This window comes from Oncorhynchus kisutch, linkage group LG2 (assembly GCF_002021735.2).
Source record: "Oncorhynchus kisutch isolate 150728-3 linkage group LG2, Okis_V2, whole genome shotgun sequence".
In the NCBI taxonomy this organism is placed as follows: domain Eukaryota; kingdom Metazoa; phylum Chordata; class Actinopteri; order Salmoniformes; family Salmonidae; genus Oncorhynchus; species Oncorhynchus kisutch.
Window position 1 is genome coordinate 47,965,526 of NC_034175.2, and position 16,895 is coordinate 47,982,420.

The 16,895-nt window shown below is 42.5% G+C and overlaps 1 protein-coding gene across 1 annotated transcript in view; it reads right to left on the reverse strand.

Annotated features, from left to right (window-relative positions):
- Positions 1–5,266: 5,266 nt before the first annotated feature.
- The window catches only part of rab3gap1 (RAB3 GTPase activating protein subunit 1), a 51,784-nt gene continuing 40,155 nt past the window's right edge, over positions 5,267–16,895 (reverse strand). The window contains exons 23-24 of the mRNA XM_020456677.2: positions 10,574–10,676; positions 5,267–6,769 (exon numbers count right to left, since the gene is read on the reverse strand). Of these exons, the coding sequence (XP_020312266.1) occupies positions 6,524–6,769; positions 10,574–10,676 (349 nt within the window). The 3' untranslated portion in view covers positions 5,267–6,523. The remainder of the gene's footprint in view (positions 6,770–10,573; positions 10,677–16,895) is intronic.

Below are 16,895 nucleotides of genomic sequence, written 5' to 3' on the forward strand. Positions count from 1 at the left end.
CTGTCAATCACCATATTCTTATCGGCAGACTCAGGAGCCTCGGTTTTTCGGATGACTGCCTTGCCTGGTTCACCAATTACTTTGCAGACAGAGTTCAGTGCGTCAAATCGGAGGGCATGCTGTCTGGTCCTCTGGCAGTCTCTATGGGGGTGCCACAGGGTTCAATTCTCGGGCCGACTCTTTTCTCTGTGTATATCAATGATGTTGCTCTTGCTGCGGGCGATTCCCTGATCCACCTCTACGCAGACGACACCATTCTATATACCTTCGGCCCGTCTTTGGACACTGTGCTATCTAACCTCCAAACAAGCTTCAATGCCATACAACACTCCTTCCGTGGCCTCCAACTGCTCTTAAACGCTAGTAAAACCAAATGCATGCTTTTCAACCGGTCGCTGCCTGCACCCGCATGCCCGACTAGCATCACCACCCTGGATGGTTCCGACCTAGAATATGTGGACGTCTATAAGTACCTAGGTGTCTGGCTAGACTGCAAACTCTCCTTCCAGACTCATATCAAACATCTCCAATCGAAAATCAAATCAAGAGTCGGCTTTCTATTCCGCAACAAAGCCTCCTTCACTCACGCCGCCAAGCTTACCCTAGTAAAACTGACTATCCTACCGATCCTCGACTTCGGCGATGTCATCTACAAAATGGCTTCCAACACTCTACTCAGCAAACTGGATGCAGTCTATCACAGTGCCATCCGTTTCGTCACTAAAGCACCTTATACCACCCACCACTGCGACTTGTATGCTCTAGTCGGCTGGCCCTCGCTACATATTCGTCGCCAGACCCACTGGCTCCAGGTCATCTACAAGTCCATGCTAGGTAAAGCTCCGCCTTATCTCAGCTCACTGGTCACGATGGCAACACCCATCCGTAGCACGCGCTCCAGCAGGTGTATCTCACTGATCATCCCTAAAGCCAACACCTCATTTGGCCGCCTTTCGTTCCAGTACTCTGCTGCCTGTGACTGGAACGAATTGAAAAAAATCGCTGAAGTTGGAGACTTTTATCTCCCTCACCAACTTCAAACATCAGCTATCTGAGCGGCTAACCGATCGCTGCAGCTGTACATAGTCTATTGGTAAATAGCCCACCCTTTCTCACCTACCTCATCCCCATACTGTTTTTATTTATTTACTTTTCTGCTCTTTTGCACACCAATATCTCTACCTGTACATGACCATCTGATCATTCATCACTCCAGTGTTAATCTGCAAAATTGTAATTATTTGCCTACCTCCTCATGCCTTTTGCACACATTGTATATAGACTCCCCCTTTGGTTTCTACTGTGTTATTGACTTGTTAATTGTTTACTCCATGTGTAACTCTTTGTTGTCTGCTCACACTGCTATGCTTTATCTTGGCCAGGTCGCAGTTGCAAATGAGAACTTGTTCTCAACTAGCCTACCTGGTTAAATAAAGGTGAAATAAAAAATAAAATAAAAGTCAATGAAATTTCAAATATGATAATTTTTCACTAAGTAGTTTGGATGTAGTGAACTACTTTTTTAAAGTAGCTTTAGTTAAAAGCTATATTTTTCTTAAGGATAACTTTAGCTTAACTTCTTCCAGTGTGAAGTAATTGGTAGCTTGGTAAAATACGGTGCATTGGGAAAGTATTCAGACCAGTGGCGACCAGTTGGCATGTTTTTATTTGGAGCATTTCTGTTTTGCATGTTATTTTGGCATATAAATATATATATATATCATTGAGTTAATAAAGCCGCATACAAACATGATCTCTTTTTGTTTTCTTGAGTAAGGCAGCTCCAATATGCAGGTGTTTCAGCCTAGCTCAGTGCTTTCTGTGGTGGTGGGGCAAGCCAGCAGAAAATACGGAGCGTTGCTCCGTGATTGGCTCAGTGTTCTGTTACTCATGGGGACTCAACATCACCGCCATGTCTAAGGGTAGAGCTAGTAAATTCAAGTGCCTTGGGTGCTGTCATAGAGCTAAATTAGAAGTTCCCATCCAAGTAGGCTCAAGGTCATTGGCCACAGATAAAATTACATCAAATCACATGATATCTACAGTAGCCTTGATTGGACTGATCATGTCAACATCATACTTTCAAAATCTTAGCTAGCAGTCATCATGAATCAAGTCGACAATCTACTTGCAAATCCTTTTAAATCCTTGTCATATGAAGACAAATAATGAGAATTTATAGATACAATGTATCGGTGCTCATCGGCCATTGGATATAAACATTACACAACAAGTAGAAAATCACAAATTCAACAATGAGTGGTTCTGAAGGAGTCAGTATGGCTAACTGCAAGCATTGCAAAGCAATCATTAGCCTTCTTTTCAGTGGAGTGGCTGTGTGGTCCCAAGTCTAAGATGAAGGGTCTCTTTTCCTAGTTTAAAATGATAATCATTCAACATTGGCCATGCTGTCAATGAAGCATGATTTGTGCCGTGCTCAAAACAACTCAACTTGGAACAGCAAAATCGGACTTTAGTGAGTTCAAGACAACTGGAAACTTGGGAAAAACGTTTTGAACATTCATCCAACTCAGAAATGTAAATTCGGAACTCAGACCTCTTTCTAGAGCTATGACCTGAAGATCACTGATGTCATCATGATTCAACTTTGTTTTCATTGAGTTCCCAGTTGTCTTGAAAGCATACATCTATCTAGATAATGCCACACTTTGATGACAAAGTTTGATGATAAAATTTGCCAACGAAGGGCTGCCGCGCCACCTTCCTGTTCAAGTGAGCACAGCACAACAAGGAGAGTCCGAAAATGTATTGTATACTGCTTAATAAATTATGTAATATACCAAGGAGATATGTATACTGTAGCTAAGAAAGTAATACTAAGTATATGTTGTGTAGTAAGCTGTTAGTAGCCCATGTGCCGCACCCTAATAATTTTGTCTATTTTCACCTCCTAATTTTGCCTACTGTTCTGACATGTAGCCTTTAACCTGTTTTTGAGAAATATAATCATCAAATATTCTAAGAGCTTTCATTGTCTGCTATTAGGCCCCCTTTATTTATCTTACAGTTCAGACTTGGTATACAGGGAGAACACTGTACGAATGGCCCATGTTCTGAATTCTGTTGCTGTACATTTCAAAAGTGCTGAACAAATAGTTATTTTGACTACGTCCGTCCTAGCTTGCTCATTAATGTCAATCGAAATAACGGATTGCCTCTTATCAGCTTGTCGTCACCTTATGCCATAGTTTGTACATCTCAATTGTCCGTAGAAACCACATTTGCAGGTCAGCCAAGTAAAATAATAATAATTCTATGGTAACTAACAGAAAAAGTACATCATACCTGCAATTTCAATGTTGTTTGAGTTGCTTTGTTTATCACCAAATTTGCTACAACACTGCATCCAAGTTTCTAGAAATAGGTGTTTTATGAATATAAGCTCCCCACCAACTCAGCCTGTCTTTTCAAACTTCTAGTAGTTAGCCATGAGAGAAAAAGTACTTTCTCAAATTTGTTTGCATTTCTATCCCACAGAAAATATTATCGCAATATTTTTGTCACTCAAAAGCCGATTTTACATGGGACTTTTCGGGACCTTTAAGATGGTCGCATGAATCGTTCGGTTCTGCTCAGCTCGAGATGAAGAGCGGAAGAATTAAAGTGATGAATCTGACCCTTAGTGTTATAAGCTGTGAAAGGCGGGGTTTACAGCAAGGCATGGTTTTCATTGGCCTTGTCAGGCGGGATTCTAAGTTCTTCAGTTCAGCTTCCCATAGTGATGTGATGAACTGAGAGTACTAACTGAAAGGGAACTAGAACTGCCAAAAGATTTGCTGTGATTAATTGCAAATTCCGAATTTGCACTTATTTAGCTGTAATTTGAAGGGTAGGAAATATGAGTATTTACTCACCAATGTAACAACACAGTGTGGTCAAAGACTTTACTTTGAAGTAGCCAGATCGTGACTACAATAAACAGTTATGTTTTGGGTTATTACATATTTATTAACTTATTCAGATATCTTCTAAACTACCCACAATGTGCTATTTCTCAACGTCATATGAAGGATCTACTCCGTGCTACCAAGTTTGTATGCTAGCTCTGTAGCTAGCACAAGCTCTTCACAGACTTTGTAGCTGTGTTAACCTTATTGGAACCCGTTAGCATGGCAGGTTCTGGTGCCTTCTTGTCGTGAGCTCAAAATGAAAGAGAAAATCCTACCTGCCTGCTCTAATTGTGTAGTACCTCGTCTGTTTGGCTTTTTGTTTTGTCAACTTTTTTCATGTTCGCTGTGAAATTGGCTACGGGACTTCTCCAACTTTTTCCACCTTCCACCTAGCTGACTGACATCTGGAATCTATCTATTTCGGATTTTTCTTGCTATATAGCTATTGGATTTCCCTGACTCTTCCTCAGTCCGGTGAAGCGCCCGCCTCCCCTCACTTTGGTAGCTCTCAGCTTGTACTCTTTTTAAAAGGATGGGCCTGCACTCTACCATCGGATGGGCCCCGGTCATCAATCTGTAAGTCTCTGCTTGCCCTTTGCTTTTATTTGTGGTTATGTTTTAGTTGTGTTAGTTGTGTTCTTGCTGGTCTCCAGTAGTTGGGGCTCTAGCTTGCCGACCATAACCTTGGTGGTTGGCTAGGCTATTAGTTTAAGTTGGCTTAAAAGCGAACATTAGCTGGCTGGCTAAGATAACTGCATATATCTAACATTATTTTAGAACTGGTTAGATGGCGTTATGTATTTCCAAAACGTTGGTTTACTTTAATGTAGCTATAAGGTAGGTGTTGATAGCAACTGGCTGACTTATTCAGTGCTAACGTAACGTTAGCAACTCTGTTGGAGTTTACATTATAGGGAATAGGCTGGCTTGCCGGGTCCTCCATATTACTTACACCACAACCCGGAAAAACATTTTCTGACATGACATTCGGATTGCTGATCGGTTTTATGTGATAAAAAGTGATGTGTAACTTTGCATTGGGACTTTTGTTGTGTACACTAATGCAAATCCATACAGTATGTTACGTTTATGCTACCTACCCTTTAAGATTGATACAAAAAGCATTACAAGAATATTGACGCCTTGATTTTGCCCAAAGTAACATTTCTTTTACCTCAATGTCAACCTGTTTTGACATCGCATTGTTGTTTTTAGCTGTATACAGTAGATTATGTATTTGAGATGTTTTCAGTGTTATTTTGAACGCTTTCAGACAATATGATTAATCGCAATTAAGAAAATAAGTGCACAAAATGTTAACTAGTTATACCAATAACAGATACCAATATTATACATTTTAGTGTTGAATTAAAATGTTTATTTTTTTTTACCAATGTAACAGGACTAAACTAGGAGACATTTACAACCAAGACTCACTTGACATGTACAGACTTTGTCTAGCTCCACAGTTTGAATCCATCCCCTCAGTCAATTACTGACAAAGTAGAAAAGTTGTCTGCATTGACTTAAGTAAAATTACTCAGCAACTTAACAATTAACAGCACTTAACATCCTTCTTCATAGAAACAGCACTAACAACATTAACTAGGACAGCTTTCTTTCTGCTGCTATATGTAAGGCTACGTCTTTACAATATAGAATATGTAATTGCACTTTTAGCTAGGATTCAATACATTTAGGTGACTAGGGAAAACCTACGGTGATTGCATGTATATCAATAAGCATTATTATAGTGAGAAATGCTTTAAGTGGTAACTAATTGCTGCATACAGTACAAGCGCGATGGGCAGCATGAGAGTGTCTGGGGCTACAGAACAGACAGAGCATTGTGAGCGTCTAAGAGATGATGGTCTTCAACCAATGATTGATTGGGCAACTGGAGAGCCACAAACGATCACAATCAAGTGGCAGGGAAAAATACATGATATGCTATTTAGCGTCCTAATATATTACCATTCAGGGAGATAGGTCAAGGGGAATATTCTTATTTCCCCCCCAAAAACAAATTATTTTCACACAAGGGTACTTTTATTTTTCCCTAGGTTATTTTTTGTCAGAGCTACACAACAAAAAAGCATGAGATAGACTGTACTCAATTGGGAACTGAGCTTACTATGACTGTTGTAGTCAAATAAGACTACAACAGTCATAGTAAGCTCAGTTCCCAATTGAGTACAGTCTATTTTGCATTTAAACCCCAAATAACTGAATAGTCTAAATCAACAAATAGTCGTTGGTATCCCTCCGGGAACCAACGAACAGTCTGATATGAGTCGTTGCACAGTGCGATGATTTCATAAGAAAGCGCTGCCTGCCAGCCCACCGTTCTGTTTCTCCGATCCTCCCACGAGACACTGAAGATGGTGCCAGCCCCGAGATGGGTGGAGCGTTCCGTCATGTGGCTTTGGAACAAACCATAGACTCGCCCATAACTCCACTCATGATGAGATGCATACAGCCTTGATTGAGTCACTGACCAGAGATCCCAAATGCCCTCCTGACCTCCCACAAACACTCCCTGGTTCATCTTCCAGACTAGCCCCTCTCTCGCTCTCCATTTCCTTCTCTCTCTCGCTCTCACTCTCCCGCTCTCAGAAGAAGGAGGTGTCGGATGAGAAGGCCCCAGCCAGCCTGAAGTCTTCTCTCATCAGGACACAGAAGAGACGTTGGGGGAGAGCCTTGGAGTAGGGCGCGGGCCGCGGGACACACGTACGCAGCAGGATCTCACGCCCTGCAGGGGGAGGGAAGTCTGGCACACTGGCACCACCCATTGGCTTTTTGTCATCAGCTCCACCCCCACGTCCTGTGTCTTCATCCAATGGAGCCAAAAGGGCAGCCTGTGTGGGGCGAGGCAGACAGATGGGAGGAGTCAACAGATGTGTTTAAACAGACAGCCCAATTCTAATAACACTAATTGGTATTTTGACCAATCCGATCAGCTCGGAAAATTATCTGATGGGATTGGTCAAAAGACCAATTAGTGGAAAAAAGACCAGAATTAGGCTGCCTGTCTAAAAACGCAACCAAAGTGGCAAAAATTTAGGTTGACACATAATTGAGTGGCTAACATTCAGGCTGGCACAAAATGGAGAATGCAGGGCCCAACACACAGTAGACTTTCTATAAAAGCCCAATAAAATGTGGAAACGAGAACACAATATATTTTTAGGCAGTCTAAGCAGAACCTTAACACATACTACACTTTTACAATGTGAGTATAACAGAGTGTGACACGCGAGACTGAGAAAAACATACATACAACTCATTCTAAGTGGTTGGGGGAATGAAACAACCTCGACAGTGATCAGACCTGGCGCAAGTGAAAGCGTCTGGACTGGGAAACGACAGCAGCATGTTAACACAATCTATTTTTACTGAGCAGGAACAAATTACATAAATTAGAAAGCTGATTACAAATTAACAAATGCCTTCCCACATCTCCCAAACTATTGTCTAAGGCGAGGAAAGGAGAACACATTTAATGGATTGGAGCGATTCGGTGTGTGCTTCCAGATCAATGTATGCATTTGTTTTCAGTGGGGCACAGCATAGCCCTAGAGGGATGGCAACACAAGAAAGCTACGTGACGCTAAGATCTAAAGCCAAAAGGGATCAAACACACCACAGCAACCTCCAATACTTACATAGTAAACTAGCAGGCTAAAACTAGTATATAACTAACCAGACAGAAAAGAGCAACCTACCACTCCTGAGTGTACATACTAAACAGCAGGATACCGCTGTTTACCGCAGGATAACCTACTGTAATGTATACACTGAGTGTACAAAACATTAGGAACAAATTCCTAATATTGAGTTGCACCCAATTTTGCCCTCAGAACAGCCTGAATTCATCGGGGCATGGACTCTACAAGGTGTCGAAGGCGTTCCAAAGGGATGCTGGCCCTTGTTGACGGCAACGCTTCCCCCAGTTGTGTCAAATTGGCTGGATGTCCTTTAGGTGGTGGACCATTCATAATCAAATCTTATTGGTCGCATCCACATATTCAGTAGATGTTTATTGTGGGTGTAGCGAAATGCTTGTGTTACTAGCTCCAACAGTACACTAATATCTAACAACACACACAAATCTAAAAGTAAAAGAATGGAATTAAGAAATATAGAAATATTAGGACAAGCAATGTCGGAGTCCGGAGTATAATTATATATGTATGTGATGGCATGTTTAGACATTATGTGGATAGAATATGTAGTATATCTGAAGAATAGGTAGAATTCTTGATATACATGGGAAACTGTTGAGCATGAAAAACCTAGCAGCGTTGTAGTTCTTGACAAATCGGTGCGCTTGGCACCTACTATCAAAGCCCATTCAAAAGGCACTTCAATCTTTTGTCTTGCCCATTCACCCTCTGAATGGCACACGTACACAATCCATGTCTCAATTGTCTCAAGGCTTAAAAAGCCTTCTTTAACCTGTCTCCTCCCCTTCATCTACACTGATTGAAGTGGATTTAACAAGTGACATCAGTAAGGGATCATAGCTTTGAGCTGGATTCACTTGGTCAGTCTGTCATGGAAAGAGCAGGTGTTCCTAATGGTTTTATGCACTCGGTGTATAGCGACATACCAATCCTTAGTATATATACTAAACCAGCTAAAACAAGTCTACTATAAACCAACCTCCACATCCACCAGAAAACACTTGTTTATCAACGCAGACCCATCAACAGAGAATGAGAGCAAATGGACATACAACAAAAATAATTGATTAGAGCTACACTAACAGATAGGTGGTTAGAAGAAAAGATGGAAGGGAGGAGAAGAAGAGGGGCTAGGTGGTTAGGTAAAAAGGTCAGTGGGAGGTTAAAAACACGGTAAGTGGCATCGCTTTAGGAACCCTGTGCTTCTCCATTGTGTTATGGAGGTCTGGAAATTGCAGCGGTTCACTCTTCCAAACCATTACCAGAGAAATAACTGTAATCTTTGTCTGTATCCCTCCCTCAGCTGGCCAGAACCTCAGTTGCAGCACTGCTTTGCAGGTAGAAAGAGGGAGAAGTCATCGTGGAGAGGGGCATGGGGAGTGGATGGATGGACTGGGGGGGGCAGCTAGGGTGGGGGGGTGAACTAGGGGTGTAAAGGGGGGATAGGGAGGGTTGCTAGTGGTTACCTCATCACTGCTGTAGTCAGCGAGCTTGACATGGGTGAGAGGCAAGCAGCGTTAGGAGACAAAAAATACACATGATACGATGGAGAGAACGAAAAAACATAAAATAACAAACAGAAGAACAAACAACAACACAACCGACACAAAGTCAGGTGATTAAGAAGAGGATTAGGTTCTGGTTGAGAAGACATGACATTCATCCCACCGAATGCATCCCATGCATAGCATACGCACTCAAGCCAGAGCAAGCGGCATTGCAATCAGACAACAATCAAACTAGTACTCTAGTCTTGTACTGGTAACATGGGTAAGATGAGGGGCAGGACATCTCTCCTCTCTTCTATTCTTCTCTGTCTCTCTTTCCCTCGTTCCCAAGAAACTCACCTCATTTGATTGGCTGATGATTTCATCTGATTTACATGTGCTTGGGATAATTACAAGCTTTCTTTTGAGAGCTTGGCAAAACACAGGCTGTAATTTAACACTCCGACATCTTGCTGGGTAAAAAAAAAAAAAAGTGATTGAGGGAGTGAGAGTTTGCTGAAATCTAACTATTTTTTCACACCGTTTCATCCTCCAACACAAGGCACAGGGGAGAGAGCCAAGACAAGCATTCATTCCCTGTTTGCATTTTACTAGCAATTATTCTAAGGAACAGATCTGGGACCAGGGACTGCATCTGTTGATGAACTCCGGAAGAAGACACATTTATTGGCTTGAACTAACTTTCACATTGAACAAACAAATGTATGCATCATTGGATGTGCCAAGACCAAACCAGGCATTGTATTTCAATGTGTTACAGCCAAGCATACACTTACTTTCATAACCAATACAGGTGCGACTGTACAGTACAATGCGAGAGGTAATCTATCATTGCAAGTGCCTTTTAACTGATCATCTCAGACTATTCAGTCGGAGTATACTCAAAGACATGCAGCACAGAATAGACAGTCATTTGGTCCAGGTGTCTCTCTCCTTGCTTGTCAAATCATATCAAACTGAATAAAACAAGACGTGTTTAATTGTCCTTCTGCTAATCATAACAGAGGGAACTACAGAGCCTAGATGTTTGTCTGTCAGATTGCACAAAGCCATTTTTTGACAGACGTTTTTATCATACTTGGTATGAGTTGCATTATGTGATATGCAAGAAGACTTAACTTAAGCAAGTAAAACGGCTTAATAAAGCGGCAAGAAGAAAGTAGTGATAAGTGAACACATTTGAACACAGTCCAGCAGCAGCATGCTTTTTGTTACTCAGGCAGCATGCCCAGGAGCCCCTCAGGGCCTGGAAAAAGGGTGGGGTTGTAGGAGGGGAATCAGTCAGGGGGAACATAACATCTCCTGCCTGGGCCGTTGGACAAACAGCACGTGAGCCGATAGTGGTGGCGGGATATCCTGTGACGCCAGGAGTTAGGAAAGGCCCCAGTGGGAGACGGTGTGTATATTTGTACAAGTGTGTGCGTGTGTGTTCTGGATGGTGGTGGCAGTGTGAGACGGTGTGCTTTACCCTCTGAGCGCTGACAAACAGCTTATGGATGATGCTGCCGGCTGGGCCGCGCCCTGCTCCGATCACAGACACCTCAGGCTCCTCCAGCAGAGAGCTCACGAACCTGAGAGTGAGAAGAAGAGGAGATGGGGGAAGAGGTTCATTTTATGTGAGCATAGTCAGAAAACACATGCAGGTATATTCTATTTAAAAGACATGCAATTATACTTTTACCAACAGAATAACGAGAAGGGGTTCTAAAAACTAGCTACAGTACAGTACACAACATGTGAAAACTACAGCCTTTTCGGAACGCATCCCTCTCCCCTGACACAGCATCTCGGATACAAGGCAGGACTGGCCGTTTCATTGTTGGAGAGAAAAGGGACAGGTAAATGGCTGCATGGTTCCAGGCCAGCTCTGAGTGTCCTCAAAATTAGTCTGTCTCTGCCTGGTTCTACTGCCTGAATGGCTGGGCAATCAGAGGCCCCTGGGACAAATGAACACTGGGGGCCTCCCTAATATAACCCCATCTGTCTGTATATCTATGTTTCTCTCTCTCTCAATGTACCTGAACCTCTGACACTGTAAGTGAATACCTAGACATCCAGACACACACTCACTTATTCACTCCCAAGATAGGCACACGCACACCCACTATACTATGCTCCCTTATTACAATCTGAGCAGAGTGTGTGCCTGGGGAGAGGGTGGTGGAGTTTTAATATAGTACACAACACAGTACGTGTGTTTGCCCAACATTTATTAGCATTCCTGCCCCCCCCCCTCCCCCTCCCCCCCCCGAGCAGGGTGTATGATGAAATAAGAGCCGGCTTGTGATATTAATAAAGCGAGAACGATGGGATGGAAGACACACAAGAGGTACCCACTACAATTCACATCCCGCCTCAGAGCCACAGATGACACAATCTGCACTCCACACCGCCCTCTCCCATCTGGACAAGAGGAACACCTATGTGAGAACGCTGTTCATCGACTACAGCTACTACAACACCATAGCGCCCTCCAAGCTCATCACTACGCTAAGGACTCTGGGACTGAACACATCCCTCTGCAACTGGATCCTGGACATCCTGATGGTCCGCCACCCAGGTGGTGAGAGTAGATAAAAATTGACAGTTTCAATACCCGGGAATAATTCATCTAACCAGAGAGTCCGGGGAAATACAGCAAAAATGGGCCCATTTAAAGTGTTCAAAACCAAGATATAGTGACTATGTAAAGATTCTCCGCAAATAAGAGAGGTGCTGCGCCACCTTGTCAGCGCCACTATGTAAAGATTTCACAGAAAGTGAAACTGATATTTCGTAATGATAGAGTACATTTGATTGGCAATTAAAATGGTTGTGAATTGAGAAACAGGCCGTTCATAAATTCCGAGTGTTATCATGTTCCTCAATTTATTCAGCGAATTTCAGCAGTTGGTCCAGGCTACAGTATCTTGACACACAGCGGACCCCGAGTAGGCTATAGCGTTGTCGGATCATACAAACTTTGTAACGGCAGTCAAACAAAAGTAAAATGACCAAAGTTCAAAGCTTGCTAGATAACCTCCAACGAATGACAGAATCTCTCCTATTTGGCAAAGTCAAGTTGATGATTATACAGACAGCAGATCAGCTCATGAATAACGGGGAGATGATGAGAGGGAACTGTTTAAATAGCAAGGCATCTTAACGGGGACCAACTCTATTTATAAAAAACAAAATCCATATCTACTCTCATACCGTTTGATGGTGACATTCTCTACCGAAGCTCTCATATGGGCAGCAATACAAGACAGAGCAGATATATTATAGCGGTATTTTGACATGCATAGGCGAGACATGCTTTGATAATGCAACCTATAGATTCCAGAATAAGGTTAGGAATTAATTTTCAAGCGAGACAGGAGTCAGGATTTTGGGTTTCCGTGGGATTGGGACAATAGAAAAATAACCTGGGCTCTATATAAGGCTACGACGCGAGTCAAAAGATAAATAATAGGCTACAGTTGATTTAGGCATTTTTGCAAAAAACTGAAATAATCACTTTTACATCAGTATTCAGACCCTTTACTCAGTACGTTGTTGAAGGCCTTTCGGCAGTGATTACAGCTTCGAGTCTTATTGGATATGACCCTACAAGCTTGGCACACCTGTATTTGGGGAGTTTCTCCCATACTTCTTTGCAGATCCTCTCAAGCTCTGTCAGGTTGGATGGGGAGCGTTGCTGCACAGCTATTTTAAAGTCTCTCTCTTAAAACGTTTGATCCTGTTCAAGTCAGCGCTCTGGCTGGCCACTCAAGGACATTCCGAGACGTGTCCCTAAGTCACTCCTGTTTTTTTTGGTTGTGTGCTTAGGATCATTGTCCTGTTGGAAGGTGAACCATCGCCCCAGTCTGAGGTCATGAGCGCTCTCCATTCATCTTTCCCTCGACCCTGACTAGTCTCCCAGTCCTTGCCGCTGAAAAAGATCACAAAAGCATGATGCTGCCACCACCATGCTTCACAGTAGAGATGGTGCCAGGTTTCTTCCAGACGTGACACTTGGCATTCAGGCCAAAGAGACACTTGGCATTCAATTTTGGTTTCATAAGACCAGAGAATCTTGCTTCTCATGGTCTGAGAGTCCTTTATGTGCCTTTTGGCAAACTCCAAGCGGTCTATCACGTGAATTTACAAAGGAGTGACTTCCGTCTGGCCACTCTACCATAAAGGCCTGGCTGGTGTAGTGCTGCAGAGATGGTTGTCCTTCTGGAAGGTTCTCCCATCACCACAGAGGATCTCTGGAGCTCTGTCAGAGTGACCATCAGGATCTTGGTCACCTCCCTAACCAAGGCCCTTCTCCTCCGATTACTCAGTTTGGCTGGGCAGCCAGCACTAGGAAGAGTCTTGGTGTTTCCAAACTTCTTCCTTTTAAGAATGATGGAGGCCACTGTGTTCTTGGGGACCTTCAATGTTGCAGACATTTTTTGTTACCATTCCCCAGATATGTGCCTCAACACAATTCAGATTTTCCTTTGACATCATGGCTTGGTTTTTGCTCTGACATGCACTGTCAACTGTGGGACCTTATAGTGGGGCAATAAAGTATTTAGTCAGCCACCAATTGTGCAAGTTCTCCCACTTAAAAATATGAGAGAGGCCTGTAATTTTCATCATAGGTACACTTCAACTATGACAGACAAAATGAGAAAGTTCTCTACAAGGCTACACACTGCAACAGAATAATACCGGTTCTGGTGAGCAAAGTTTTAATGTTCTGAATGTTTATCCATAGGCCGATTGACATCCCTGGTGAGATTGTCTCAATCCCTAGTACAGGTGACATCACACAATTTACATCTTTCAAACTGAATTGAATGTGCATACTATTCAAATCACACAGAATTCATATGGATTGTTTACGGTAACAGTGGCAAAATCTTACATTTCCACTTTAAGTGTAGCGTTAGAGTCTGCACTTGCCTAAAACCATTTCCTACAATTTCAGCAACCACAGAGGAACTTTCAAATAGCTTCCCCATGAAACAAAGTTCCTTTCAAGTTCTTTACCTTCCCAGCCATCATTTATTCACTAGTTGGTAACTTGGAGGATGCCAGAATATATATACAGTGGGGCAAAAAAGTATTTAGTCAGCCACCAATTGTGCAAGTTCTCCCACTTAAAAAGATGAGAGAGGCCTGTCATTTTCATCATACGTACACTTCAACTATGACAGACAAAATGAGAAAAATAATCCAGAAAATCACATTGTAGGATTTTTAATGAATTTGTTTGCAAATTAAGGTGGAAAATAAGTATTTGGTCACCTACAAACGAGCAAGATTTCTGGCTCTCACAGACCTGTAACTTCTTCTTTAAGAGGGTCCTCTGTCCTCCACTCATTACCTGTATTAATGGCACCTGTTTGAACTTGTTATCGGTATAAAAGACACCTGTCCACAACCTCAAATAGTCACACCCCAAACTCCACTATGGCCAAGACCAAAGAGCTGTCAAAGGACACCAGAAACAAAATTGTAGACCTGCACCAGGCTGGGAAGACTGAATCTGCAATAGGTAAGCAGACTGTGGGAGCAATTATTAGGAAATGGAAGACATACAAGACCACTGATAATCTCCCTCGATCTGGGGCTCCACGCAAGATCTCACCCCGTGGGTTCAAAATGATCACAAGAATGGTGAGCAAAAATCCCAGAACCACACGGGGGGACCTAGTGAATGACCTGCAGAGAGCTGGGACCAAAGTAACAAAGCCTACCATCAGTAACACACTACACCGCCAGGGACTCAAATCCTGCAGTGCTAGACGTGCCCCCCTGCTTAAGCCAGTACATGTCCAGGCCCGTCTGAAGTTTGCTAGAGAGCATTTGGATGATCCAGAAGAAGATTGGGAGAATGTCATATGGTCAGATGAAAACAAAATAGAACTTTTTGGTAAAAACTCGTCGTGTTTGGAGGACAAAGAATGCTGAGTTGCATCCAAAGAACACCATACCTACTGTGAAGCAATGGGGGTGGAAACATCATGCTTTGGGGCTGTTTTTCTGCAAAGGGACCAGGACGACTGATCCGTGTAAAGGAAAGAATGAATGGGGCCATGTATCGTGAGATTTTGAGTGAAAACCTCCTTCCATCAGCAAGAGCATTGAAGATGAAACGTGGCTGGGTCTTTCAGCATGACAATGATCCCAAACACACCGCCCGGGCAACGAAGGAGTGGCTTCGTAAGAAGCATTTCAAGGTCCTGGAGTGGCCTAGCCAGTCTCCAGATCTCAACCCCATAGAAAATATTTGGAGGGAGTTGAAAGTCCGTGTTGCCCAGCAACAGCCCCAAAACATCACTGCTCTAGAGGAGATCTGCATGGAGGAATGGGCCAAAATACCAGCAACAGTGTGTGAAAACCTTGTGAAGACTTACAGAAAACGTTTGACCTCTGTCATTGCCAACAAAGGGTATATAACAAAGTATTGAGATAAACTTTTGTTATTGACCAAATACTTAATTTCCAACATAATTTAAAAATAAATTCATTAAAAATCCTACAATGTGATTTTCTGGATTTTTTTTCTCATTTTGTCTGTCATAGTTGAAGTGTACCTATAATGAAAATTACAGGCCTCTCATCTTTTTAAGTGGGAGAACTTGCACAATTGGTGGCTGACTAAATACTTTTTTGCCCCACTGTATATAGACAGGCGTGTGCCTTTTCAACCAAATCATGTCCAATCAATTCAATTTACCACAGGAGGACTCCAATCAAGTTGTAGAAACATCAAAGATGATAATTGGAGCCTGAATACTTATGTAAATAAGGTATTTCTGTTTTTCTTTTTTATGATTCTGCAAAAATGTTCCCAGAACTGTTTTCGCTTTGTCACTGTGGGGTATTGTGGGTAGATTTATAAGGAAACAAATGAATTTAATCAATTTTAGAATAAGGCTGAAACGTAACAAAATGTGGAAAAAGTCAAGAGGGCTGAATACTTTCCGAATGCACTGTATGCTACCAGCTCTCATAGGTCTCATGTCAGAATTAGACGTTCATCCATGTTTGTCAAACATCAAATTTGGAAATTATTCCAAATGTCGGGATTGGCATTTGGGATTGGCCCCCCCAAAATGGGATTGGCCCCCCAAAAATTACATGCAACCTTTGGAATCAGAGGCAGATGCTTAAACTCATCCGCCGTCCCTAACGCACTTGAAGAATCGAAACCAAACAAACTTGAAAAAGGTATCAGCACTCACTGTTGATCCTAGTGGCAGGTTTCCACTTCATCTCCAGACATGGATGGACGTTGAATACTGACTTGTATCACGAGTGAATATATGAGCAAACTTAAAAATAAATATGATCATTAGCACTCACCTCAACAGCTAACATTTTCCCCAGACTAATTGTTACCAAATATCCAAACTCAACACAGGGTCCCCATCAGGGGTGCATGCTCAGTCCCCTCCTGTACTCCCTGTTCACACACAACTGCGTGGACTCAAACACAATTATTACGTTTGCTGACAACACGACGGTGGTAGGCCTGATCACCGACCACAATGAGGCAGCCTATAGCAGCGGTTCCCAAACTAGGGATCGTGACCCCATGTGGGGTCACCTGATATGAAAACGGGTCGTGGATAATTTCCAAAATCCTGAGAGAAATATATACAGTTGAAGTCGGAAGTTTACATACACCTTAGCCAAATACATTTAAACTCAGTTTTTCAAAATTCCTGCCATTTAATCAAAGTAAAAATTCCCTGTCTTTGGTCAGTTAGGATCACCACATTATTTTTAAGAATGTGAAATGTCAGAATAATAGCAGAGAGAATTAC